The 25923-nt window shown below is 51.1% G+C and overlaps 2 protein-coding genes across 2 annotated transcripts in view; both read right to left on the bottom strand.

Annotated features, from left to right (window-relative positions):
* POU2F3 (POU class 2 homeobox 3) overlaps nucleotides 1–8452 on the bottom strand; it is a 41918-nt gene extending 33466 nt beyond the window's left edge. Inside the window, exons 1-3 of the mRNA XM_086476855.1 lie at nucleotides 8167–8452; nucleotides 3773–3826; nucleotides 2917–2985 (exon numbers count right to left, since the gene is read on the bottom strand). Coding sequence (XP_086332981.1) covers nucleotides 2917–2985; nucleotides 3773–3826; nucleotides 8167–8452 — 409 coding nt within the window. The remainder of the gene's footprint in view (nucleotides 1–2916; nucleotides 2986–3772; nucleotides 3827–8166) is intronic.
* Nucleotides 8453–14125: 5673 nt separating this feature from the next.
* On the bottom strand, nucleotides 14126–24456 carry OAF (out at first homolog). Its single transcript, XM_086476956.1, has 4 exons — nucleotides 24220–24456; nucleotides 15660–15794; nucleotides 14915–15095; nucleotides 14126–14400 (listed from the first exon to the last, which is right to left on the bottom strand). The coding sequence occupies exons 1-4, from the start codon at nucleotides 24454–24456 to the stop codon at nucleotides 14126–14128; spliced, it is 828 nt and encodes a 275-aa protein (XP_086333082.1).
* Between the last annotated feature and the right edge of the window lie 1467 nt (nucleotides 24457–25923).

Here is a 25923-nt window from a genome sequence, read left to right as displayed (position 1 = left end):
ATTTTCTAAAAAAAATGGTGTGGATGACAAAAAAAAAAAAAGCTTAGCTTTCCTAACCTGCTATGAAAAATTTTATCAAAAAAGAAAAAGCTCTGCAATTATTTTAAGCGTGTTCAAAGTAAAACAATGCCCCATATTACCCTTTTTTCCCCTCTAAGCCTGGAACTGGTGGAGATATGAAAGGATGAGATTATGCTTCTGCTACTGACACTTCCCATCAGATCTTTAGGCACCAGTTGTAGATCAAGGGCTTGGTTTACAAAAGCATTTTGGCACCCAACTCTCTCCAGTTTTGTTTTTTTTTTAATTCTTCTTGGATCCAGTCTGCATCTTTTGGTGATGAAAGGCCTTTGTAAATACGCACCTAGAAGGATTTCCACTCTTTATAAGCTATAATACTGTTAGTTTGGTAACTGCCCTCTCCTTTGGGGGTAGCAAGATTCCTGGGGAGCTGAGTGGATTGGCCCAATTCATTAGGGTCTTCAATTAATGAGTCATTGGAAAACAGATTTTCCCACTTGAAGCTAGTAAACAAAACACTAAACTATTAGGTGTTGCAGTAAATATTCCTTTAACACTGTGTATAAGGGAAAATAAAAACTTCCAGGGAAGTTCAGTACAAAGAACTTTGTTGTTTATAAACATAATCGTCGGAAAGAGAAAAAAAAAAAAATGGCAAAGATGCACAGAGGTTTTAGGTAAAGCATCGAGGCAGACCCTCCATGGGCTTGGCTGGTCACGACTGCCAGCAGGGTTGATGTTACACCACCTGAAGTACAACATATACAGCTGAGCAACAGTGTGTGGACCTGCCCTGGCTCCCCTCTTCTCTGAGAGTCCTGCAAGGGAGCAGGCACCCCGCAGGAGGGGTTGTGGCTGTTTGCTGGAGTCCTACAAGAAGCTCCTAATTCTCTGCAGTGTCTCTCATCACAGCTAAGTCTGACGTGGTGATCTCTGAAGATCCTGAACAGATCAACCAGCCACGGGGACTGCATTAGAAAAAAGAATAATGTAAACAGGTTCCTTGTATCAGTCGGCAGGGAAGTGGCACTCTTTTGCAAATGAAGGAGATTTACTTGTTCTGATTTCCCTGCTTGATTTGAAGGCTCCTAGAGCAGAGCTAATGCTGCTGCAAACATTTTTGTTATTTTAAAACAAATAGACTTCACTTCTCTGCTTTCTTTTCTCAATTACCACTAGAAAGAGGTGCTACAGCTAACACTAATAGCTGTCTGGGAAGCTTAAACTGAAAACCAGTATTTTATCCAATCAATCAACTGTGGTGCCAGCTTCTCGTGTATTTAACGCTATTGACTACAACACCAGCAGCCAGAGTCTCCCGCTACATTTAGTAACAGCCAATACCAAAACCAAATACCGACTCTCAATACAGCCTTCCCTAATCTTGATTCAACTATGCTATCCATCTGCTCGTGTGCCAATATGCACAAAATATTTCGCGAGAGTCTGATTCCCAATTTAAGGCCCTGTAACAACTACCAGGGCTTTTTAAAAGAGTTCGGGAAGCTGGGGACACGTTTGTTGCTAGGTGGCTTGGAAACATTTATCTCTAAAAACAACCTGGGGTCATCTAAAAGCCCTGAGCAGAAGCTGACCTGGCAGAAGTCAATCAGAGTTCATGGACACGAACAGAACCAGATTTTATCTCTACGTTAGATTATGTCGAATAACCCATCTTAATAGCTAAGAGCACAGAGGATTTCTAGTCCCCAGTGTAAACTGTAAATAAAGGGGTAGTTTTAATCCCATTAAAACATGCCTAGAGTTCTCTCTGATTTTACCAAAATCTCATTTTTTCTAAGTCCTCTCAAATGACAGAAGTAAAAGAGAAACAGTAAAATCATTCCACGTAAAGTTTTAATCTACTGTTACACATTCCTCCCCACCCCCCGCAAGCTTAGGGCTCTTCATTACTCAAAGAACAATGACTCTTCTACATTGTCTCTACCAGTTTTGGTTTTAAAAGGTGTTTATTTCTGAGTCTATAGATGAGCCTCACGGTTTCTAATAATCTTTATTTTTTTAATACCTAGTGGGTGCTAAAAATATTCCTTATTGCTGTTTGTTTGCCTAAAAAGGAATCTGACCTTTGTGAAATCACAGACTAGAGGTCTTGCATTCAAAGCCTACCGCTGGCAGTGGCAGCCAGAAGTGATGCCAGCAAACACAAAACTGATTTTTCTGGTGTATATCACACCTTGTGGCAGTGCAGAAGTTGGTAGGTAACCTGGCAGAAATCAGTGCTAACACCAGTGCTATCATCTTCAAAGGATCACCTTGTTCTTCAGCTTTCCATATTCAAGGAAAACTGGGGCTTCTAGCCATGGAGAAGTGAGAATCTGAGCAGCCGTCAGGTGGGAGTAGTGAAGATGAGAAACTCAATCATGCTTCAAGATGAAGAGCGATAAATTTATGCTAGAACTACCTAGCTGGATTTGATTATTCCCAAAGTCCCTCACATCTTTCTACATATACATGGCCAAAAAAGGCTTAGTCACCAGGGAGTTTTGTGTAAGGAAATGTTCCCGACATTAACCCCGTGTAAATCGAAGAGCTGTTTGTGCTAAACTGAGCGGACCAAGGCTATTTCAATGGCATTAGTCCTTTGGCAAGACGTGAGCATATTTCCATGTTAAAACCACAGAGGACATTACTGAGACACACACTGGTTCCTGCTGTTACAGAAGGATCTTGCATGCTGAGCAAGGTACGCATGCAATCCTAGCCCAGAGCACATTCTTGATCAACAGCCAGGCTGGTTGGAAGAGCGCAATGTAGCAGCAACAGGAGTCAAGCAAAGCATGGACAGAAACTTCCAGCATCCATGCCCCCCTTTTCTTTCCCCTCCCTCCTCAGGCTCACTCCCTTGCTCCCCACGTCCCCGACCCTCCTTACCTGGCTCTACCTGGTCAGGTTCGTGCCGAGTATCTGTGGAATCTGCCGCATCACCGCTCATCTTGATCTCTGGAAAAGGACACACAACTGATTTTAATAACAGGTCACAGTCCCAGGCAACAGGCACATGTGGCTTCCACTAAACAGCACAAATGAATGTGTAATTATAATAAACCATCAGACTTTCAAATTTCTGGTTCCTCAACATACAGTCACTAGAATATTCATCAGCTCCAAGGATGCACTTTCCCTCCTGTTGCTCTTTGCATCTCCCTCATTCCTTTGCCTCTCCCCAATTTGCTGCTGTGTTCTCACCTGTCACATTGCTCCTCTCCCACACAGAGGATGAGGGGCTGTTTAACCACCAGGAGCCCTCACAACCTCGGTGGCCTCTCCCCGAGTTTTATGCAGTCTTCCTAAACCAGCTGGTGTGTCTCTCAGCTTGACACCGTCCTCCAACACACCTGTAGAGTCAGGGGATCCCTCCCAGCTTTCCCCTCCTCTCCCACATCCTTTTCTTGTCCCTGGAGATGTACAGTGCTTGGTGCTGTACAAGGTGCATGCAGGGAGGACCTGGGTCCAGAGCAAGGTGCTCTCAGAGAGGGAAGTGAAGTCTCTCTTCTCCTCTCACTCCCTTGCAAACCCGGCTTGCTTCTCTCAATCTGCCTGATCCCTATTTGCAAACTATTTACCCTGCTCTTTCCCACATGCACATGCTCACACCCCTCACAAAGCACGAAGAAGCTGCCTTGCTCCAAAACACTGACCCCAACCCAGGAGCAAGAAGAGTGCTTTGCCATCAAGCTCCTGCGTATTTCCCCCCATCCTTATCAATGCCAATAAATTTGTCATTTACCCTTGAAGTGATGGCTGCCACCACACCCGGGGCCGCGTTCTCCTTCGGGGACAGCTGAAAGAAAAGGTGGGAATAGTCAACTTTACACTGGATTGCCCATCTCCTCCTGAAAAGAGGCAAAGTACACACCAGTGAAAGAAGGAAGAATATCTATTCAAATTCAGATGGACACCCCCTCATGCTCTTCTACCCTTTGCATGGGAATTTTAACTCTTTCCAGGCTAGTTGGGGGAAAAAAAAAAAAAAAAAGATAATAATTTTTTATAAAGAACCAACTGATTTGCATGTGCTTCCTGCAGCCAATCCCTACCACAGAAGTCATCCGATTTGCATCGGGTAACAACAACAGCGTGGAAGCTGGGCCAGTGTTTGCTGTGGTTTTGCTGGGGTAGAAAAGGCAGGTGGAAGCCTTCTTAAAGGCATCATGCAAACCTTTTCCTCTTTCCTATACATATGTCTTGTATTATTTCCAAACAGCCAAAAGGCTGAGAAGAACCCTATAGTTTTTTATACCAATTTCCCTCTATTACTCACACTAAAGCAGGCAGGCCTTTTTGTTTGTTCAGGTTTTCTTCTCCCCCATTCAAACTTCCGGCGTGCAAATGGCAAATTATCTGCTTTTTGGCCAAAACTGAGTAACTTTGCTAAAGCCTGAAGCTTTTTCTTCATCAAATGAATAAAGGAATATAAAAATGACAAGATTTTATACCAGAGACAGAGTGCAGAAACATTTACATACTTCAGAAACTTCCTTTCTTTAAATTGTATTAAGGAGTGAGGGGAAAAAGGAGAGAGAAAAAGAGTTGTGGGATTTTTTTCCTTCCCTTCAAATAAACCCGCTGCAATTAAGACATGAACATTTAGTGGGGCTTCTAAGCGTTTCTACTTCAGGAAGAGTAATTATCATCAGCTATAAACATCTTCTTGTCTTGTAATACTGCCAAGGGACCCTAACTTAGGCAATCTACAAAGCACAAAGTTTTGCTTGCTGCCAAAAAGTATCTTAAAAAAAAAAAGCTGAGTTCTCATAAAATAGAGTAAGAAAACCTGTAAACTGTGCAGAAGTTTGGTGCTTGCTTTGGTGAGAAAGTCTGCAAGTTTGCAAAAAAAGTAATGCAGATTTCATTGTGAGCACACAAATAATGAATGAACGCATGTTAGTGAAAGAAAATTATCTAATCCCCGAGACCAAGGAGCCCCTTATGGGCACAGAGCAAGAGACAGAGCTGAAGAAGGGCCGACACAAAGGCAAACCACGAGAAGCTCTCTCCCTCTTGCTGGAGTGAACCCTCCGCCCCTCTGCCATTTATAACCTGGGGTGGCAGGGGGGAAAGGATGAATCGCAGCTGTGACTTGGTTACCTATCACATACTATTCTTCTGGAGTCAGGAGATGTGATTTTCTCATACACAGAGAAAAAGAATTTTATTTTTACAAAGATTCAAATTCTCATCATAAATGTACGCTAGTTATTACAGTTTAAATACCTTGTGGGAAAAAAAAAAAAAAAAGAAAACAAACAAACAAACAAACAGAAAAAAACCCTTCAAAAACCCAGGAGAAAAAAGAAGACCCTTTTGATCAAAGCTTACTGATCTGAGTGGTTTGGGGCTGGCCAGCTTTTGTACACCTATGGACAGCAGTGCAGCACCAGCCATCCTCCAAGGGATCCTTAAGAACAAGGAGCAGATATACAGAGGAATTACTTTCTAATATAAGTGTAGCCAAGATAAAGGCAACACCTTTTTATTGACACCCAAGAATCTTCCACTACAAACCAGGACGGAGTGATGTATCTGGATTTGACCCTCCCCTCCACCTGAAAAAAAATCTCAAGACAAGACAGGCTGTGAGATTTGGAGTCCAACTAAATGCAGGCTCCTGCTGTACAGCTTTGTCAGGTTGGCAATATACAGAGAAGAAGCAGGCTAGTAGAAAATTCTCTGGGAAAAATAATGCAACTTAGGACTGCCTAACTCCTAACCACAGACCTATTAGGAGCCGCCACTGTGGCCTGGGCCATATTAAAAGTGTGCTGCTATACCTCAGCTAGCAAACATACCTGGAGTAGGGGTAGTCTGGTTTGTTCACCCAGACCAAAGAAACTATACCAGTGCAGACACTTCTCTGGGGATATATCTGCATCTATATTTTTGCTGAAACAAATGGTGTCAGCAAATAAAGCTTTCCCAAGCCCTTATTCCTAGTAGTTGTTCAGACATGGGCACTAGGGTAAACCAGCCTGATGACTTTAAAAGGAAAAACAAAAGCCAGTGGTGGGGGTGGGGGGAACTCATTTTGGCTGAGAACATTACCTAGAGACTATTGAATTTTCAGCACTTTAGGTGCCTGCCGGAGCCCCTCTGGAGGTGAAATACCCAAATGCCTGGGGAGGAGGCGGTGGTACACGCCAGGGAACGTGCTGCTGCAGGGAAACCCTCTCGGCAGGGAGGAGGGTGAGTGGAGCCCAAGCAGCCCACCTTCTCCTTGCAAGCTGTGTCTTCTCTGCATGGCCAGGGAAGGAACGGAGCACACCTCTGCAAGCAGCTTACTGCATGCTCTTCAGGGACCCCAAGACTGAACATACTGAACTGCCTTTGCACAAGGGTGAAGAAACACCCTCCCACCAGAGTGGGGCTCTGGCACAGGACAGTGGTTGGGCCCAGGCTGGCCTCCCTCCCTGCGAAAAGCCTAATTAAACCTTAGGTCCTCCTGACGGACAGCAGGGTGGGATGATTTGGTAGAATGGAAGTTCAGTGCGCACCCAGCTCTGTGCAGCTCCTGGCCAAATCCACTCTGGGACCGATGCCACTGGCTTTGACAGAGGGCACGGTATCGATTTTGGGAATCTTCTCATGAAGAAAGAGTCGCCCACAAGCAAAGCAGATGGGTGGATAGGAGCCTGCGGGGGATGCGTCCCCGAGAGACACCACACACAAGCACACCCATTGCAGGTGCTCAGACTAGTCAGGCTCACAGGCTGAGCCAAGACCACGAGCCTCACGCCTGCTGCAGCCTCTCCTCGTGGCCGGCTGAGCCGCGCCGGGTGCTCCCCAGCTGCCCTCCCCGTGGCTGGCACAGGGAGCCAGCCTGCTCGGCAGGGTGCCAACTGGCCACGGAGGGGCTTCTGGCATCCCAGAGCCATGGGGAGATTGCCACACAGCCGTAGAGTAGAGCTTCCACCATCTCTGCTGGCCTGTTGTAGGCTGACACGGATGGCACTGCCACAGGATCTGCCTTGCCCTGCAGGCCTGCCTGCAAGCCCATGTGCAGGCAGGGCCTGTTGAGGGTTACAAGCACTGGCTGTGGATCCCTAGGTCCCCTCCACACAGCAGGACCACCAAACCCCTGAGCTTCGCTGCAGCGTGCCACTAGATATGTAAAGGGAACAAGCCTGGGACAGACCGATGGACGTATCTGCCCCTTCCCCTCCAAACCTGCAGATAACACGCACTGTTTTGTCCTGCACAGGTCACCAGCAGGGCACACGGCTCCCGTACCCCCAACACCCTGCTGCCTGCCCCTGCCACAGAAGGGGCTATCAGGATCTGATCTTCACTGCTGTCACTGCTCTGCTCCTACTCCAGCATCACCCTCAGCTCCGGCATGCCCAGGGATGCCATCCTTCCCCTTGAGCATAGGGGCTTGAGCTGAGGGTAGAATCTAAGCTCACTCTGTGGGGTGAGCCAGAGCTCAGCACAGCTCTGAGAGATTTGGCAGTGATTGCTCTTGTTCCCCAGCTAATTGCAGAGGGGAGGTCTGCTTAGAGAAGATGTGAGACTACCTAAGCTGTACCTCTGGATCAGACCCCTGGAATGAGCCTCTCTCTTTCCGAGTCCCCCTGTTCATTCATTCCTCACTCAACCCAGCCTCCTACAGCTCCCTCTTCATTCATTTCTCCCTCCTTTTCCCTCTTTGTCATTAACTTTTCTCCTTCCAAACCACGTCCCATCTTGCTGTCACACTTGTGCACACACATGCCCCTCCACCCTTGCCGCATCCCTCTGTGAATTTATCCCCTTTCACACCTCCCAGCTTTATCCCAATGACTGGACCCACAAGTCAGTCACTACATGCCCATTTTCGAGGTACCCAAGAGACCGCTGCGCTCTGCTCCCCAACCCACGTTAGGGCTGGCAGCGTGAGTGATGCGCCCACATTGTGGGCATGGCTTGGCAGCCCCCTAAATAGGATCAGGGCAGCATCCATCCCCAGGTTGGACTGTGGGCATTTAACCAGGTGCTGGCTGTGATAGCCGACTCCAGCAGGAGAAAAGAAGAGGGAAAGGAGGGAGGAAAGATCACAGGAATCAGAGCAATCCCATTTCCTGCCCAAGTCCACGGTTTCGGCTACGTGGTGAGCTCCAGCCCGATCCTTCCTCAATTGCTCTTTACCTGCGTGCACAGACTCCAGGTTCACCATCCTGCTGGTGGAGGGAAATCCGCGGTGCGCCCAGCCTCCTGCCGTCAGCCCCAGGTTGCCAGGGGCTGCCAGTTTGCCCTCCCTCCTCTGCCACCCGCTGCCTCTCAAACCGGGCGTGGGTCCGCTCCCGAAGGGACCTAGAGCTCCATTGCCTGTTGCCATGCAGGGCCAGGTGAGCATGCGGCGCCGCGCCACGCCTCGCCCCACCTCCGGCTCCCTCGGGTGCCCTGACACCCAGCAGCCTGGCGCCCGGCCCATGCAAAAGCACCCATTTGCATATTAGTAACTCGGGAATGGATGAATCCCTGCAGCGCTACCAGGGCGTAGGGTGGGGTGGGAAGGAGGGAGGAAGGAAGGTGGTTTGCCCGCCCTTAGCTGCACAGATACACCCCTCAGCACCTGCTTGCTGGGCTGCAAGCGAGGGGCTTTGAGGGGGGCTCTGACGTCAGCCCCAGGACTGAGTTGTCCCCTTGTGGATGGGCTTGTGGCTCTGTCCCTTGCAGTGCATGGGTAAGAGAGGCCAAGGCATGGAGCCAGGCTGGGCAGCAGCCTCCAGCACTCAGAAGGGAAGGCGTCGGAGTTGTGGGAACAGCCCTTCCAGTAAGCAGCCCTTTCACTTCATTTCAGGCAACTCTGATAAACCCTGGAGCGATGAGAGCAGCCTGTGCGGTTGAGTCTTTGCATCCCCTAGGTCTGGGCTGAACCTGAATGATGCTGTGTGAAACAATCAGCAGAAAAAAAGAAAGTTAAGAGCAGAAAGGTAACCTGACTTGGCTAAAGGCATGGGGCAGGGTTAGGGTCAGCACATGGAGACTCCCCTTTCCTGATTTGTGCTCTGCTCCTGTGTCAGGAGCCTCTTCTTTCCTCCATGTTGTTTAAAGCTGCGGTATTTAACTGACTTCCAGGGAAGCCAAGGGAAAAAAATCCCCTAATGTTGACTTCTTTGGTAGCAAGCTGCCAGAGGCCAGATCCTCAGCCTACGCCCTCTGCAGTGACGGGAACCAAGAGTCACGCTGATGGAGCCAGGCACTGTGGTTTCTCCCTGTCCATGCCATGCATCACCTTGATGACCCCTACCACATCCCGGGGTAGCAGGACACCTGCGTTAGATGCCTGAGCTCCAACGCTGCTCTAACCCCTCCTGAAAGCGTTAACATGCTCAATTGGTAGCTGCCAGGTACAAGCTATCACACATTCATCTCTCCCTGGCTAATTCACGTTCCAGGGCTCTCGGCTTTCCCACATACTGCTCTCCCTCCCTGGAAAGACAGGTTTCTCTGAAGAGATGGGTGGGCGGGCAGGCAGGCTCTCCAGCCTCACCTCCAACCCAGTCCAACGTTATAGGGCTGGAGTGCCTGCCCTTGGCTTGCGTGGTCAGAGAGGACATCCTCAGGAGAAGGCAACACGCTAGGAGGAAAGGGTGGATGTGTTAAATGAAACTCTAACAAAGAAAAAGTGGAGGGAAGTGGGGGAGAGATGGAAGGGGGAAAGCAGGGAGGAGGGGAAGTTCCCAGGTCAGATTAACATTTGCAGGACAGGGTGCGAGGGGAGATTTCTGCAGGCTGCGTTTAGCGCTGCTCCAGGAAGCAGAAAGGTGACATGGGGTGGTTTGCGCAGGCAGCTTGTTTCGAGCTGCTGGAGGGGCTGGACTCCTGCCACCGAACCCGAGCCGGTGGCAGAGCCCCAGCCATTCAGGCCCTGATCCTCGGGGCATTCCTGGGCAGCTGCTGGTCTGTTTTCTAGTGTTTTCGGCATGACCCCCACATCTGGGTTTTCCCCATCTTGAAGCCTGACGTGATCAGATGGCTTCACTGCGTCAAACATGGATTTGCTGGTGGCTTCCAGCCAGTTTGAAGGGCCTCTGGGGTACAGGAGAAAGGTGGTGGAAAGGCTGTGGACCACAAGAGCTCTCCTTCCCCCACACACCAGAGCACCCCCACCAAGGGGAAGTTTCACTTGGCACCGGTCTTTTTGCTTCCTGGTGCTTTTCCCTTAGCTCCAGAGCCGAGCAGCCTGTCCCGTAGCCCCTGGGAGGCAGGTCCTCTCCGGTGGCACCTCCAGCTGGTGGAATCCCGGGCATCCTCTGGCCGGGGATGCTGTCCCGGCCACGGGCAGGGCCGCAGTGCCCTCTCCTGGCCCTGCAGGCGCTGCGAAACACAGCCAGGAATCCTCCAGCCACCAGTCATTCTCTGCAGCTGGTGGGATCTGCTTTTTCTATTATTTTGTGGTCAGTGGGACACTATTTAGGTGCTTTGTTCCCCAAACAGCTGCGGGAGCAAAGCCCTTCAGCTGGGTACCCTTAGCTGCAGTGATGTGCTGTGCAAGCAAGAGAGAAGACAGCCTCCTTATTAAGCTACTCAAAATATGTCTGCTACCCAGAAAGAGAAAAAATAGGGGAGGGATCACAGCATCAACACTCCTTTCTGCTGTGGAAATGAGTCCATCTTCTCAAGGCAAAGGCAAATTTGCTTTAACTCTGTCCTGAGACGACCACTTCTAGATGCCAGCAGATATGCTGCTCTTTTTTTTTTTCCATGGCCATCAATGAAGGATCCATATGCACCTATCTTCGCTGTATGCATGTATTCCTCCATTCCTGCCACCAATGTTTACTCCCCTCTTGGAGGAAGATAAGCTCCACAGATAGCAATTTATAGAGTATGGCTTTTGGATGGGCCCTGAAAGCACAAACTGCAGAAAGGTGTTACAAAATCCCCCACTGTTTTTTTCTAGCAGCAAGGATTTATACCAGTTCTTCTGGCCAACTGTGCCTCTCCGTGCCAGGAAGGTCCCCTTGTCTCCACCTGCAACGGCCGCTTTTCTGGGATGTTACTGAAGTGCACCAAGAAGAAGGGGTTTTCTTCGGAAGGGTGAATGCACTGCAGTGCAGCTCTCTTCTAGCAAGGCTGGGGAGGCAGCAAGGTCTAGCAGGGACCGAGGTGGAGAGCTGCGAGCTGGGGCATGGACCACACGCCCCCCTGCCCCCCGGAGCTGCGCCCCGTCCCTGCCGCCAGCCTCCCCGCCCGGGCACCCTTCACCTCCGCAGAGCAGAGCCGTGCTCCGCCAGCACCCACTTGTGGAGGCCGGGAAAGCTGCACCGCAAGCCGGGCTGCCCCGGGCAGGACCCCCATCCCCGGGCAGGACCCTCATCCCTGGGCAGGACCCCCCACCCGCCGGCGCCGCCAGGGCTCCCCCGCGATTCCCGAGCCCCTCGGCACTGCTGGCCGACCCTTCGGAGCCCTTCGAGGCCGGCGGAGCGCAGAAAACTCCAGCTATGGGTATGGAGCTGAGCTCAGCGTGTACCACCCGTAGTCATTTACAGCTCACGTCCTTCATTCACCTGCAGCTCCCGCAGTTCCCACGGCCCAGCGCTGGCCCTGCTGCACACAGCAGCTCCAAACACCCTCCGACCCGCACTGCTGAACACGGGTCAGCTCATGAAAGGCCCCTCCGTCTCCCCACAGAGCCGAGGCAATGGTTTGGTACTGCTGTGCACCAGGCTGCTTGCCCGAGGTGGCCTGGCACCTCAGCTCAGCACTGCCCAAAGGACCGGGGAGGGCTGAGGTGCCGCTGCGATCCAGGCACCCCGGAGCCTCACCACTACAAAATAAGCACATTCGAGCTCCCCAGGATATGACCCAATGCTCCCAGAGCAAGCTCATATCCCCTCCCAGCAGCCCTGTACAGGAGGTAACAGTGGAAATGGGCTACGCAGGGCTCCCAGCAGAAGGGCACACAGCCGCCCTGTGATTCTCTCCCACTCTGCTCACAGCCCACCTCGCCCCACAGCTGGATTTAACTCCATCAAGCAGGGACAAAGTCCCACAGTATCCTGCTGCAGCAGGAGCCGAGGCAGCAGAGACACACCCCTGAAAATGCTGACCATGTAAATGAAAAAGAAGAAGAAATTTCAGCTTCCTCAGAAATCACAGTAAGGAGACGAGGTGCTTTGGTGGCTCAAGCAGAGAAGTGCTGAGGTTGCAAAAGTCCTTGTCCCGTCTTTACATTCACCACACTAGGGGGAATCAGCACTCCACATTTCTCCCTCGAGCAGCCACCGAGCTAAGAGCTCTGAGCTGGCCAAAACTCTGCCACCCTCATCTCCCTTCAGCTATAGCTGCAGCAGAATAGACAAAGAATACTTTATTGAGGCTGCTGGACCCAGACAAGCCTCCAGCCACATCTGCATAATATCCCCTCATGGGACCCCACCATCACTCGGAGAAGAGCAGGCATCAGCCTGCCTAACTCCAGGACCTGACCCTACTGCTGGTCTTTTACTTCACCAAAACTCAGGCTCAAAACTTCCAGAGTGGCTTGAGAGGAGTCAAAGCTGTCTCCATACTGAGCGGCTGGGTGGACAGTATGCTCAAGATGCAGGACCACATTGTTAAGTGCTCTGGTCATGCCGAACAGCACGATGTTCCCCCCCATCCATGGGTCTTCATTGTCCTAGGTGCAGGCTTGAGGCTTACCCATAAGGTAACAACTCTTAATCAAGAACTCGAACAACTGGATCACACAGAAATTATCACGCACAAAGAATCTTTTTGGCCAGGGATGCTTTAAAAAAATCAGTTTATTTTACCTTACAAATGATAAATAATTTGTTTTAAAAAAAATCATTTCAAGTGTGTTTTACTTCATGTTGTAATATTAAAATACCTTTCCTTTCTCCCCCCTTAAGCAATCAATACAAAAATAATTGTGACCAAATTATCTTTTTTTGTCAAAAATTCTTCTATTTTAGGCAAAAAGGCACATTGTGAAGGCTTTTCACCAGGAGGTACAGGGGTTCACAATGACCCCAAAAGCCTCCCTTCTCCCTCCCTGCTTGTTCTAACTTCAGCAGAAGAGGACACAGGAACCAGGCAGCACTCCTGCAGTGCTTTTTGTCTGATGACCTTCAGATATATACCAGGGCCAAGGTCAGCTTCAGCGTTGTCCCTGTTTTACATATAGGTGAAACCAAGGCACAGCAAAGCAGTACAATTATCTACGAGCTTCTTGTGAATAGCTGGCAGAGCAGGACGTAAAACTGGACGTAGATGTAGAATGTTGTCTTCTTCAAAACGACAGTGTGAACCCACCTGGGATCAGCCTCCCCCCTTGCAACCACAATGTTATGATGGTAGTTGTAAGTCTCTAGGTGTTTCTTTCTTAGTGGGAGAGTCACAGGACCAACGCAGAAAGTTGGGCCTACGCTAGTCTAAACAGGGATTAATTAGATCCCTAATTACCAGCCCTTCAGGGGCAAAAGTCACTGCTGGGATATATCCCCCCATCCTATCTTCTAGCCACAGGAAGGATATAACAGCCAGTCAGACACTAGAAAAAGCTACAGGCAGGCTCTTGCTTTGGGTAGGCTTTGTACCTTCCTTATTCAGGGTATGTGGTCCCATAAATCAGCTGCTTTCCCATTGGGAAATTCTGTTGCGTCACCAGGAGGAATTGAAGTCAGTGAAGGGGCTTCTTAGGTGGTAGAGAAGTCTGACAACCCAGGTCATCAAGACCATTTCTCTCCCTGCCCTGCCCACTCATCAGGATGCTTGAGGCTAAACAACTGATCAGAACTGCCCCCTTTCACATCTGCTAACTCCAGAGCAGGGCAAGACACACTCCTCCCAGTGTTTCACCCCAGAAACATGTATCTCCTGCTTCTTCCAGGAAGCCAAATCTCCCGGCAGCTGGCAGGAGAGCATCAACATGCCATGAGCTGAGCCCGCTTATCACAGTATGAGGCAGCATCAGGTGGGGAGGGAGTCACAGGGGGCCAGACGGAAAGGCACACACACAGAGCTCTCCTGGTACAAGGCACCACTGTGAACCATACTCCTTCTTCGGAGCAGCCAGCTCCAGGAGGCCCTTAGCATCATAGATGGTGGCAGGAGGCAGATGAGCTGCCCCTTGAAAAGGTCTGGCATGGCTGTGCTAGGTCTCCTCATCCCAGAGACACAGCTGCTTCTGCGGCACGTAGTAATCGAAAGTGTAGCCCTTCTGGCAGCTGCGGATGCCACATTTGTAAGAAGAAACCTTGCCCCCAGCATCACGACTCTTGCAGTACTTCAGCATGCACGGGTACCACTCGATGCTCAGTGAGTAGCTGCAAATGCAAGGTTTCCAGCGGTCTGCACACAGCTTGCAACGCTGCAGGTCAGGGAGATCAGATGTCTGTGGCAGGACCTCGAACATGGAGCCATCCACCCCTGCGGGAGAAAGCAGACACGTTGCTCAGGGCACTGCTGAAATGCAAAGCCAAAGGAGAGAGCCATCAAAGCAAGCGTTGCTCTCTCTGCACAGTCTCCAGGACAGTCGAGGAGAACGAGGTTAGACAGAGTGCATTTCCAGGGGCTGTTTGGACAAGAGTCTGAATAGGAACCACGGGAGAAGAAAGGGCCCTGGGGAAAATAAGCCAAAAGATGCAAAAAGTGTGCAAAGAAGATATTTCTTTTGGGTGATGAACCAGGTGAAAGGCTACCTTGAAAATACCTGCCTACTTAGGTTCAGTAGGAGAGCACCCCCAAAAGAAGTCAGGTATGCTAACAAATAGACTAGTGCAATGTGACATGCAAGCAAGCGATACACATGCCTTATCCATGGCAAGGATAGGGAAAGATAAGCCAAAATGATCTGTGATCACCAGAAACCTGGCAGAAGAGATCACAGCAGAGTGCCAAATTGCTGACAGGAGCAGTTCCAACGAAACCGAAGGAAACTTACCTTTCTCCAGCCAAAATTTGACATCTTCTTCTCGAGTGTAAATTGCTTCTTTGGCCTCTGCACAGACATTGTGGATGTGAGAGCTCAGCTGGGCCCCCTTGCTGAAGTTGACAGCTACATCCATGCTGAGGTGCTCCAGGCCCCGCACCTCCTCAGCCTGCCGCACCGTCCTGGGATTTTTCTGCAGAGGATAAAATAATGAAAACTTGAATCCTGGTTGCAACAAATTATTCCTTATAGTGTGTTGTGATTTCACGGCAACATAAGATGATGTGCAAATGGATGTTCCTCTGTAAATGCACCTGCATCCTATCTGGATGGAAGGCACTTAAACTTCTTGCTGATGCTGAAACTGATGATAGTTTACTACTATTCTGATGTACCTCTGATTGTTTTTCAATGCTTTGTCATGATGAATGGTTCCAAATCAGTACTTGTTTCGTTGGGCAATGTGGGGCAGGGATTTTCATGGTGATTGCTCTAGCCATCCACCTACCCTTTGACACAGACTAGACTGAACTAAATCATGCTTCCTTCTAGTATATTAGCAGAACAGGATCAATACTACTGATGAACTTCGTTTAATACAGAGTCCCCCAAGCAGGAGGGGTGGTCAAAGGTGGGTCTAATAGCCAAACACTCGGGCAGCTGCCTGGGAAGGGCATCCAGGCAGGACAGCTCTAAGAAACCCAGACGGACTGGGGGATGGAGCTGGCACTGCAGCCAGCTACAGAGTGCCTCTTACCTGCCGCAGCTTTGCCATAGACTCGCTGGGGATGATCTCGTTGCGGTGAAGCCGTGTGACGAAGCAGAGCGCTTGGAACTGGCTCTGGCCCCTCTCCAGCTCCCCTAGGATTAAGGCACGGAAGATCTTCACCTCCTGACAAAGAGATAAATAAACAGAGCGAGAGTCACAGATGTTTGGCATCAGTACGGTGAACCGAGAAGTCAGAGTCAAAGAGGTAGGCTCCAGCCAAAAGAACAAAGTCAAAGGTCTCATACTTTTGCTACCTGAGCACAGGGGTGTAGTCCCAGGTTCAATCCCACCCAAAAGCCTACAGCATAATAACTGGTGTCTGTAAAGAAGTAAGGGTTTTCGCAATCCCACTGTGGCAAGGACAGATTGCTGCCAGGTCACATCCCACATCCATGGCTTCCTCAAACAACAGCTGGGTGTTTCCGTCCTTTTCCAAGAAGAGAGGCAAGCCTCCCTCTCTTCCAAAGAGTCTTGTTTTGTTTTGTTAAACAAATACCACATAGCCATTATCTCCATGCATTACTTAGAGTGAGCAGTCCCAAATTTCCTCTGATGCCTTCCACACTTGCTTCTGAGCAACTGGTATCCCGGAGAACAAATTATTCATTTCTGAACCCGACAGCATGTGGAACACAAATGGAAGTCAAACTGTTAAAGCCAGAAGGAATCCATTATGATCAGCTGCAGCTGACCTTTTCTGCCCAGGTCAATAATTTTGACGTTTTATATATAGAGCTTCTGACATGGACTGTAGTCCATCTCTAAAACCAGCCTGGAAACCAGCCATAGTTACCTTCACATAGACTCACAAAATACCTTGTTCAATAGCAAAACCTCCCTACAACCTGCTCTGGCATAAATCAACACTGATTTCTACACAGGTATCAATTAATCTGGCTTCTGGCTTCAGGGGCATCTGTACGCTCTGCAGGAATCTGCCATTCCCTGTCCCGGTGTCAGACCATTGCTACTACAAGGCCTAAGCAGATGGATCAGAATGGCGCTTCCTGCTCAGTATGAAGAGCAATTATTGCCTTTGGCACCCACCTGCAGCCATCGCTTTTAACAACGGCCTCTCCACAGAGAACTGGACAGATACTGGTGGCTAGGGACCAGCAAGTAGAAACTATGCCAAGCTGCTAAGATCATCCCTCTCCTCCTGAGCTATTCCTGCTGTGTGGCTCATAAGCTCGGCTTCTTCCAAACCTCTCTCTGTCCCAAGAAGAAGGGAGCCTTTCTCTTTTCTACAAGCTCTAAGCAGCGTCCACGCTGAGTTTTTCTGCAGACTAGCTCATACAGCCCACTATTTATTCCTCGCCTTCTCTTCCATGTCCAGAAAAGGGTATGCAATTCAGTACACATGTGGACAGCTGAAAGAACAGCTGCAACCTGGGATGTGTTTCCCTCCCCAGGACAGGAGAAAGGATTTTGCTGGGTGCATTTGTTGACTGAAACCTCATCACAAGAGCAGGACACGAAGGAATTTTGTGAAGAAAGAGATATCAAAAATGCTTGTGAAATTACTATCTGATCATAATTTTTTTGACAGCTTTAATGGGGAGAATTCCCACTGAGACACTGGCACCACTGGAATGACCCATGTTCCCAACTACATTTAGTCCAGCTGCATTCCAGCTGAGCTCTTCTGCTGTGAGCTCCCACACTGTGCAAGGCCCAAAGACTAAAACTAGTAGCTGACCCTGGCATACTCTTCAGCTGTGGATTTAATTTTAAGTTACTTTGAACAATCAGCATTCAGTCTGGAAAAAGCAAACAGGGATAGCCATGTTTTGCTCTTGGGCCAAAAACCTCTACAGGCAAGAGATCAAAAACAGTGCAGTACTCCCCAGGTTGGAGGCAAATTTGTAAAATGAGAACATGCTGAGTAACTGATTAATCCTTCTGATCCACCTATTTAAGAATTAGCCCTCAGACACCCAACTCTCTCTCCTCCTCATGGCTGATGCGTATGAGAGATTCATAGCTCCCACTACTCCCAGGAAACAGCCCAGAGCTCCCAGCCGATCCCATACAGCTGCGGGTCCCTCGCTCTGCCTCCAGAGCCCAGCTGCCTGTGCAGAGTCCTGGCAGAGATAAGCAGCCTCCCAAATGGGCTCAGGTCCAAGGCACCACTTCCAAGCATACAAAGGGCTCCTGGATTCAGTGACCCTGACGAGTGATGAATTCGGACAAAGGTTTTAAGTATTTGTTTTAAGTGTTTCTGAGTTCCTGGCAGACAGGAGAGGAAGGACCAAATTTGTGTCATGACAATGCACCAGTGGAGCAAAGAAACACCTCTCAGCCATCGAGGCAAGCATCTACTCCCCCCTCCAACCCAAGGCAGACACGAGGAGCAAGCTCAGAGTGCACAGGATCACCAGCCACTGCTGTATTGCCCTCAAAGCACCTTATTGTACTGCCTCCAGCTCCAGCCTTGCTCCCATCACACCACCAAGCAAGTGACCCAGGGCTGCTGCTCAGCTAATCTAAATATTTATCTGCCTATCTCTGTGTGCTTACTGATTTATAGGTTGATGAGTCCACATAATCTCTGGTAAAGATCCCTGCAAAAACCATCATTGAAAGATCTCATTGTTAGGGGACAGAAGGAGAGAAAGGTAGGGAAAGCTGGCCTTGCAGTGGGGGAGGTAGAGCTGCATGAGTAAAAAGCAAGGGAGAAGACAGCAAAGATCAACTGGGTGGTATCCCACTGCATGTCCCATCCTTTCCTCCACCCCAGATTCTCCTTTCTCAGCAAGGAACAGCTGATCTCCCTTGTGTCTGCCCACTCCTGCCCTTGGGCACACACCCAGCCAGCCCTTTGCTCCCCACCTGCCCACCGCAGCCCCTTCCAGCTGAATCAGAGAGGCTCTGTGCCTGGCTGCCTGGACAGGTACACTGAACAGCAAAGCCTGATGTTTATCTAAGTCAGCCGTTCCAACAGCCCTGCTGACACTGCTGCCTGTGAGAGCGACTGCCCCGAGCTGCCACCCTCAAATGCCTGCAACCCCTCCACATGCCGGGCTTGGGTCCCCCAGAGAGGCAGTAATTTCTTCCTCTTCTCCTCCTCCTCCTCCTGGCATCTCCAGTGCTTCTGGCCCACGTCCCTCTCCCAGCTCGGTCTCACTCCACAGCATCTAAAGGAAGCAGCTCTGACGGGAAGAAGGCTCTGGTGCTGCCTGAACTCCAGATGTTAGGGATTTCCAGCACATTTGTTGATACCGAGGGAGATGGCACTGGGAAACACAGGAATGGTCCAGGTATGCCAGCACTGAAATAGCCAGTGAGCCAACAAACGGTTTTAATCAAGCTGTTTGTTCAAGGAGCTGGTTCCTATGGCATGCATTGTTCTGAAGATAGAAATCCCACCTTTACCTGGCTCTGAGCAACCCTTGCTGTGGATTTCAGAGCCAGGCTAGAACTGCACTGCAGGCTGGCCCATTTTCTGGTAGACATGTACCCGCAGAGAGAACTCCCTCCTGAGCAAGAAGCCAGTCTCTTCTTTTCCCCAGCCCTACTTCACCTCTCTGCTCGGCTGTTCTTGCTTGGCTTTCCCTAGCCTCCTGGCTCTCCCTGCCCCAGCTATGCAACCTCAGGTGAAGCAAGAACTGAAGCTTGTCACATCAAAAATATGTCATGCTTCTCACATGGAAAGAGCCACTGAAGTTTTCCCTACTCAGAGAGAGCTTTTCCCTCCCCAGCCACCTCACCTCTTTCCCACCAGCAGCAGCAGGGTGAATCAGTGCCAAGGCGGGTACCCGGCCAAGGCAACAAACGGCACCTTTAATTCTGGGTTCCTGCAAAATTTCCCAGCAAGGAACAAGTCCCAGCAGAACATTGCCTTTGCAATGCGGGGACTCTCCGGATGAACTCATCATGGGGGCGTTGAGAATCCTTGGCCCTGACCCGCACTCATGTGGCGGGTACAGTTACAGCTATTGTTTAGGTTTGGACGACAAACGCTTCGTGCTAACACAGAACAACCAGTTCTGCAGCCGTGCTCTAACCATGGCACGGGAAGTAACCGCAGCCTGGCCTTTCACCACAAGGGGAGAGCAGCTCCTCTTTCCTCAAGTCAAAAAGGAAATCAGCGCACCGAGCTCCCAATAGCCCAGGCTGCCTGCACCGACCAAAGGGACTTCCAGCAAAGACTAGCCTGCAAGAAGGAGCACGGAAAGCATTGAACTTCTGCCCTCCTTGCACTGTCCTCAGCCAGCTCCTCCAGGGACTGTCATCTTGGGTGCGAGAACAATTCAACCTCCATTTCTAGGGTTTATCCAGTAGAGACTTACAAGCCTGTGTGGTCTAGATCTGAGCCCAGTATCTTGACTTCATGTTGAGTGGAGCAAAGCAGTTCCCAGGGAAATAAATTATTTCAATGCCTTCCTCCCCGCAACCCATTCAATATTTCCTGCCAAATTTCTCTCCCCCAAGGACATGAGTGCTTCTGTGGGACTCACTTTTGTCTTTGCTGTCGCATGCCTGCTCAGAGTCGGGGGTACACACAAAGGAGACGAGCTGCTTGGGGCACTGGGTAACACTGGCACTCCTGGGCCCAACTCCTTACCCCATCAGCAGCCCTTGCTGTGGTCAGGGCCCTGCCCACACTGCCCCAGGGGAACAGCTACAGCTGGCCAGAAAGTCATCGTGCTTGTATAACATAGAGCATGTGTTATTGCATCCGCACTGGGGGTCCAGGCAGCTGAGCTACCCTGACTGGGTGGAGATTATGTTTTTTAACCCCTCTCCTACTGGAAATGGCTAGAATGAAGACACTTCGGTGCATTGTCTCTTATACTCAGCTATCTATAAAGGCAAATTAAGGAGGTACCAGGAGCGGGGGAAAAAAGCGCATATATTTAGGAGCAATAAGGTTTGACCCTGATTCTTACAAGCTCTGAGCAGCCAGAAACCCCCACAATGCTCGGAGATGCCTGGAAAAACATCCTGTAGCTAAGCATCCACTACCTCAGCACCCACAACCTGAACAATGCCTAAAAGTAACTGTCAGAAGCCAATTTTGAAACTGGATCCTACCTAACAAGTGATCTCCCCAGAGCCGTGGAGTGAGCAAAGGGCAGCTCTGGCTGCAAGGCTGGAGTTCAGCCCTCCAGCCCTGTGCTCAGCTCAGCAGCCATCGCACTGCCTTGGCCTGCGGTATAGCTACCATCGACCCACACTTGCATGATCCGTTCAAGAGACTGCATTTTTAGGTACCTCCCTACAGCTCAGGGTAACAAACACCACCGTGTTTTAATGAGCCCACCCCATCCCTCCTGCCCTCCTCCCAGAGGGTGCTGAATGATCCTCCTTATATATTTTCGGTATCTCTTCAGAGAAGAGACAAAGATATCATCTTTGGACAGGTGCTTTCCTGTATCTCCTGGCCATTTTGCTCCTATCATGATGGACCACAGGCACAAGGAAATTCTCAAAATGCCACCCCAGAATATCACGTAATATCAGCTTTACTAACAAGGGAATTGAATAGACTGGCAGTGCAAGCGTTAAAATACCATTACCCATGCCTTCTCCCTTGTGCTTCCAACACAACTTTTCCAGCAATCAAAAGGAAAAAGAAACTTTTCTATATCTTTGTGCTGACCTTCGAATAAAACCACCCACTTTGTTCTCAGGCTGCTGTTTAACAACTGGCAAGATCACGCTACTCAAATTAGACACAACATTTAGGGTTGCTGTCACCCTTCACTTTTTTTTGCAATACATTTTATGCCTGTCAGTACTATGCAGGAAAAGAAGAAGTGTTTGCATCGCATTCTTTTAAAATGCAATAAAAGGAACGGTTTTCACTACTGCACTTCTCAGAAAACACCAAGTTCCAGTTTGGACTCCCACTAAAGAACGAGGGAAAAAACCCCGCTGTGCTCTAAGGACGAGACTCACCAGGTTCAGCTCTGGAGGGGAGGCAGGGGTGGAAGAGAAATGAAAATCCCACCTCTACGGAAGACCTAACCACTGCTCAAGTCCCACCCAGCTTCCACCAGTGTCATCGCAGAGAAATGAACTGTGATCTTCTGTTGATTGCTTTCTTCTCCAGCCCCTGGTCTAGCAGCAACTTCTTGTCAGCAAAGGAAAAAAAACAAACCAGTCTGCCTTTGGACTAACCCCCTGCAGTTTAAGCCAAAGAAGTGGAAAAATCATTTGTGCAGAACTCCAGCATCCTGGCCACAGCATGACCACACAACCTAGCTTAGGAAAGCCAGACTAACCACCTCAGCTGCTTTTACCAAGGCCAAGAGCCTCAAGACCCTCTCTCTGGAGAGAAGTTGTGTAATGTTAGAGAGAGAGATGAGCACCAGAGCAGAACAGAGAAATGCCTGCATGCAGCCAGAACAGGTCAGAAGGGGAAGCCTGGCCAGGCAGCTGCCTGCTCACATCATTACTCACTGCACCACAAAGTAATCTCCTCAGTCCTTTATGTTTTTCTGGCTTTTTTCAGCCATTTTCCAGCAAAGCCATGAACCAGAGAGAGCCGGTACCCAACTGTTCTAAAACGGAAGTTTAGGAATGGACTTCAGCAAGTCCGATGCTTGCAGAGCCTTCCAGGGACCATCGCCTGTGTACTTCCAGCAGGAGCTAAGGGGATGCATGGAGCTAAGAATTTAACATACTAAAGTCATGATACCTTCATGGAACCTGTACCCAGAAGCAGCTCAGCTATAAGGATGAGAGCAAGAGAAGAGCTAACGCATGCTCTGTTGGGTTTGTAGACGAGATTTGAGAGCAAGCTCCCCTCAAGAAGAGATGAAACAAGCAAAAAATGCCGAAACCAGCAACAGCTCAGGACACCAGAAGTCCTCATCTCAGGTTCCCAAAGTGTCTACCTCGATGATCTGTAATGAGCTTGGATTTCCCTTGGCCAGTTTGCAAACTGCAGCCTTAAGAGTCCCGCAGTCCTCCTTCCCTCCCGTAACTTTCCTGGTGTGCTGAGTCTTCTTGGAATTTTTTTTTATGGGAATGCTTCCCTGCATGTGTGCTACAGTACACTGAGCATGCCATCACATCCAAAATCATCATGGCTTCTACTAGCATCTCAGAAAAAGGTGGGCTTGACCCTGCACTCTCCAGGTAAAAGAGGACCACCTGAGATGCTTGCAAGGAGACTGGGACCAAAGAGCATAGCTGAAAGAGAAAGAGACAGCAGAACAATCCCTGGCAGAAGGCTCCAAGGTTCACAACAGGTTGGGACACAACACCTTCCTATCTCATGGGTCTGAGCTTCCTCCTGCTGCAAACCAAAGTCCACCCGAGCAAACAGTCTGAACAGAGGGCTGGAACAAGATAATGCTGCCGTGCTACCTGGACAGCCGTGCCACTCATGTGGCAGCAAACAGCTCTTCCCTGCGCAATAGGAAGTTTGCTGCCTCCAGCCAGGCTTGGCATGCTCCAAAGAACGCGATGCTGGCCCAGAAGCTACCACTGCCTGCTGAGAAGCGTGGGATCTTGGGCTTCAGCTCAACAAGTATCACCTCCCTGGAGAGAGGCCACCTCTCACACGCTGGGCTGGAAGGAAAGGCTGTCAGGCCCACAGACAGCTGTTGGACAAACACTTCCCACACCACAAGCGCATACATGTGCTCTCAAAGACAGCAGGAGTCCACCTAAGGAACTAACTGTACCCCACACGCATCATGGAGAGAGATGTCCTCAAGATACAGCAGAGCATGAACACTCCCACCCAGAAAGCAGGAACCTGAGCTCTCCCCACCGCACAGAGATTCCGCTGCCCTGACCCTGCTCCATGCCCAGCTGCTGCCGAGTCTGCCATGCAAAACCATGCTACTCGCAGCTCAGCAAAGAGAAGCAGAGTTGCTAGGGTCGGCTGGGTGTGGGGAAGGCTTTGCCACCCATCCCGCTAGGATCTTTACCACCTATTTTCACCACAGAGGCAGCCCAGGTTACAGGTGTAACATCACTAGGGAACAGCAGCCTGCCTGGATGGCGTGGAGCCATACGTGTGAGAATTGCTCTGCAGAGGCTGCAAAGACCCCAACAGTGCTTGAGGGCAGATGGACTGTTCCCTAACACATCCAAAAGGGCCCTCCAGTCCTCAGAAACAGTCCTGGCTCCTGGACCTTCAGGCAAGGTTTCCCCAGGCTCCAAGTCGGTGCCAGGTCCGGAAGAACCCCGTGTACGGCTGTCACCAAAACCACACGCCAGAGTCCCGACCCGAACCCTCGCCAAGCCCGTTTGACGACCCGCGAGGTGTGAAGGGCCAGAGTTCCCATGCTGCACTCTTCGATCTCCTCGAGCTCAGCCGGGAGGCACCGCGGGAGTCCGGACCCGCAAAACACGCCGTGGCTTATCTCCCCCCCCCCCCCCCCCCCCCCCCCCGCCCTCCTCGGGGCCGGGGGACCACGGGAGGGGCCAGGCTTTCAGCGCGCCCGTCCTCCGCGGGGAAAGCGGCGCAACCCTGCGAGCGAGCGAGCGCGGACACCCCCCTGCATCCCTGGGACGCGCCCTCCCGGGCTGGCCGGGGATGCCCGGCGCTGGGGGGCGACAGCCCCAGCCCCAGCCCCAGCCCTACCTGTCTGAAGTCGGCGGTGAGGGTGACAAGGGCGCCGTCGGCCGTGCGCAGCTCCAGGCTGATGCAGTCAGAGCCGCTGTCGGCCTGCAGGCTCTCCTCCGTCACCTGCCCGCCGGGCAGCCGCACCCGCACCCGCAGCTCTGCCCGCGCCGCGGGGCCGGGCGCGCCGGGTAGCGGGGCCAGCGCCAGCCAGAGCAGCGCGGGCAGCGCCGGCAGCCGGCGCCGCGGGCCGCGCATCCCCCCGCGCCCGCCTGACCGCCCGCCCGCCGCGGGCTCAGGGCAGCGCCGGCATGGGGCGGGGGGCGCGGAGCGGTGCGGAGCGGCGCGGCGCGGCGGCGTGGGAAGGCGGCCCGCCGCGCCCCCGGCCCCGGCGCCGCTGGGGTGTCCCGGCGCGCCGCCCGCTCGCCCTTTTCATTCAAGCCCTCGGCGGGCTCTTCCCTCGCCCCCCGCCCGTCACTTCCTTCCCCCGGCCCAGGGACCGGCCCTACGGAGGCAGCGCGCCGCCCCGCCGTTAAAGGGCCAGCGCCGGGCGGGCGCGGGGCGAAGCGGCGTGCCCGCGGGCAGCCCGCTCCCTTGCCGTCGGCTGCGTTGCGGGAGCGGCGGGAGGGTGGCGGGAGACGTCGCCTCCTGCCAGCTTCGGGGCTTGGCGTGGCTTTGGGGTTTTTTCTGCCTTGGGGACACGCAACTATCTACAAAGCGCAGCTGGGAGGGAGAAGGGAGGGCAGCGTTGACGGCAAAGCCCGGCTCTCCTCCGGCTCTCAACCTCTAAACGTGTGGTTGTTGTGAATCAAGCGACATTTACATGATTGCTCAGGCTCACGCAGTTAGGCGTCCATTGTGAGGCAGGCTGGATGTATTCCCGGCCCCCGAGGATGTAACACGGGCCACTTCAGATTTTCTTTCACGGGCATGTAGACCCAGGTCACTTCAGACTCTGCAGTTCATAGTCAAAAGGCTCCCAATCTGCCCTTCACCCCCCCAGTTCCGCAATCACTTCCAGATGGGCAGATGCTTGTGAAGGGCCCCTTTGATTTCAAAAGGTCTCTCTGCAAACACAAAGGTCACTGTGGCAGCAGGATCAGCGCCTTAGAGAAAGAGATTTGCAAGGAGAAGCACAGAAATAAATAGAAACAAGCATTTGAATCCATGCTTCCGGGCAAAGAGATCCCTCTTGTCCAAGTAATGCTTTTTGTGGGACCTACCACCAGTTTTAACCCTAAACTTTCGCAGCCTATTTGTCTCCTTGAAATACTTTTCAGGATGACAGCAGCGATAAAAATACAAGCAGAGGAGAAGAAAAAGTTAAGAGGTGTAAATGAGGGAGAAAATAAATGGCTCAGCTCAGATGCAAAAAGAGAGGGAGGACCCACAAGGTCGAAACGGCTCCTCATGACAAAAGCTGCAAAGGAGAAGGCCCCACTCACAGTGTATTTACTCAGAGAAGGTGATGCAAAAAAGACAGGAGGACCCCGGCAGGGGCTGGAAGGAATAGTGCCGTGAGGTCAGTGGGCACAAATAACCCTTGGAAGACTTCCAGACCAAATGGCCATACTTGCTCCTCCGCCCAAATCTGGAATCCGGTTCCCTGTTGCACTAGGGTTGCTTCAGGTGCATCAGCTTGCAGCTGAGTCCCCAGCACCAGAGCACTACATGGTGTCTGTGCTGGAGGATAAAGGGACATAAGGCTCCGCTTTCTGCAGCTCC

This window comes from Leptosomus discolor, chromosome 22 (genome assembly GCF_034619465.1).
Source record: "Leptosomus discolor isolate bLepDis1 chromosome 22, bLepDis1.hap2, whole genome shotgun sequence".
Classification (NCBI taxonomy): Eukaryota; Metazoa; Chordata; class Aves; order Leptosomiformes; family Leptosomidae; genus Leptosomus; species Leptosomus discolor.
The sequence above is the reverse complement of the archived record's forward strand: the minus strand, read 5'-3'. Positions and strand labels throughout refer to the sequence as shown.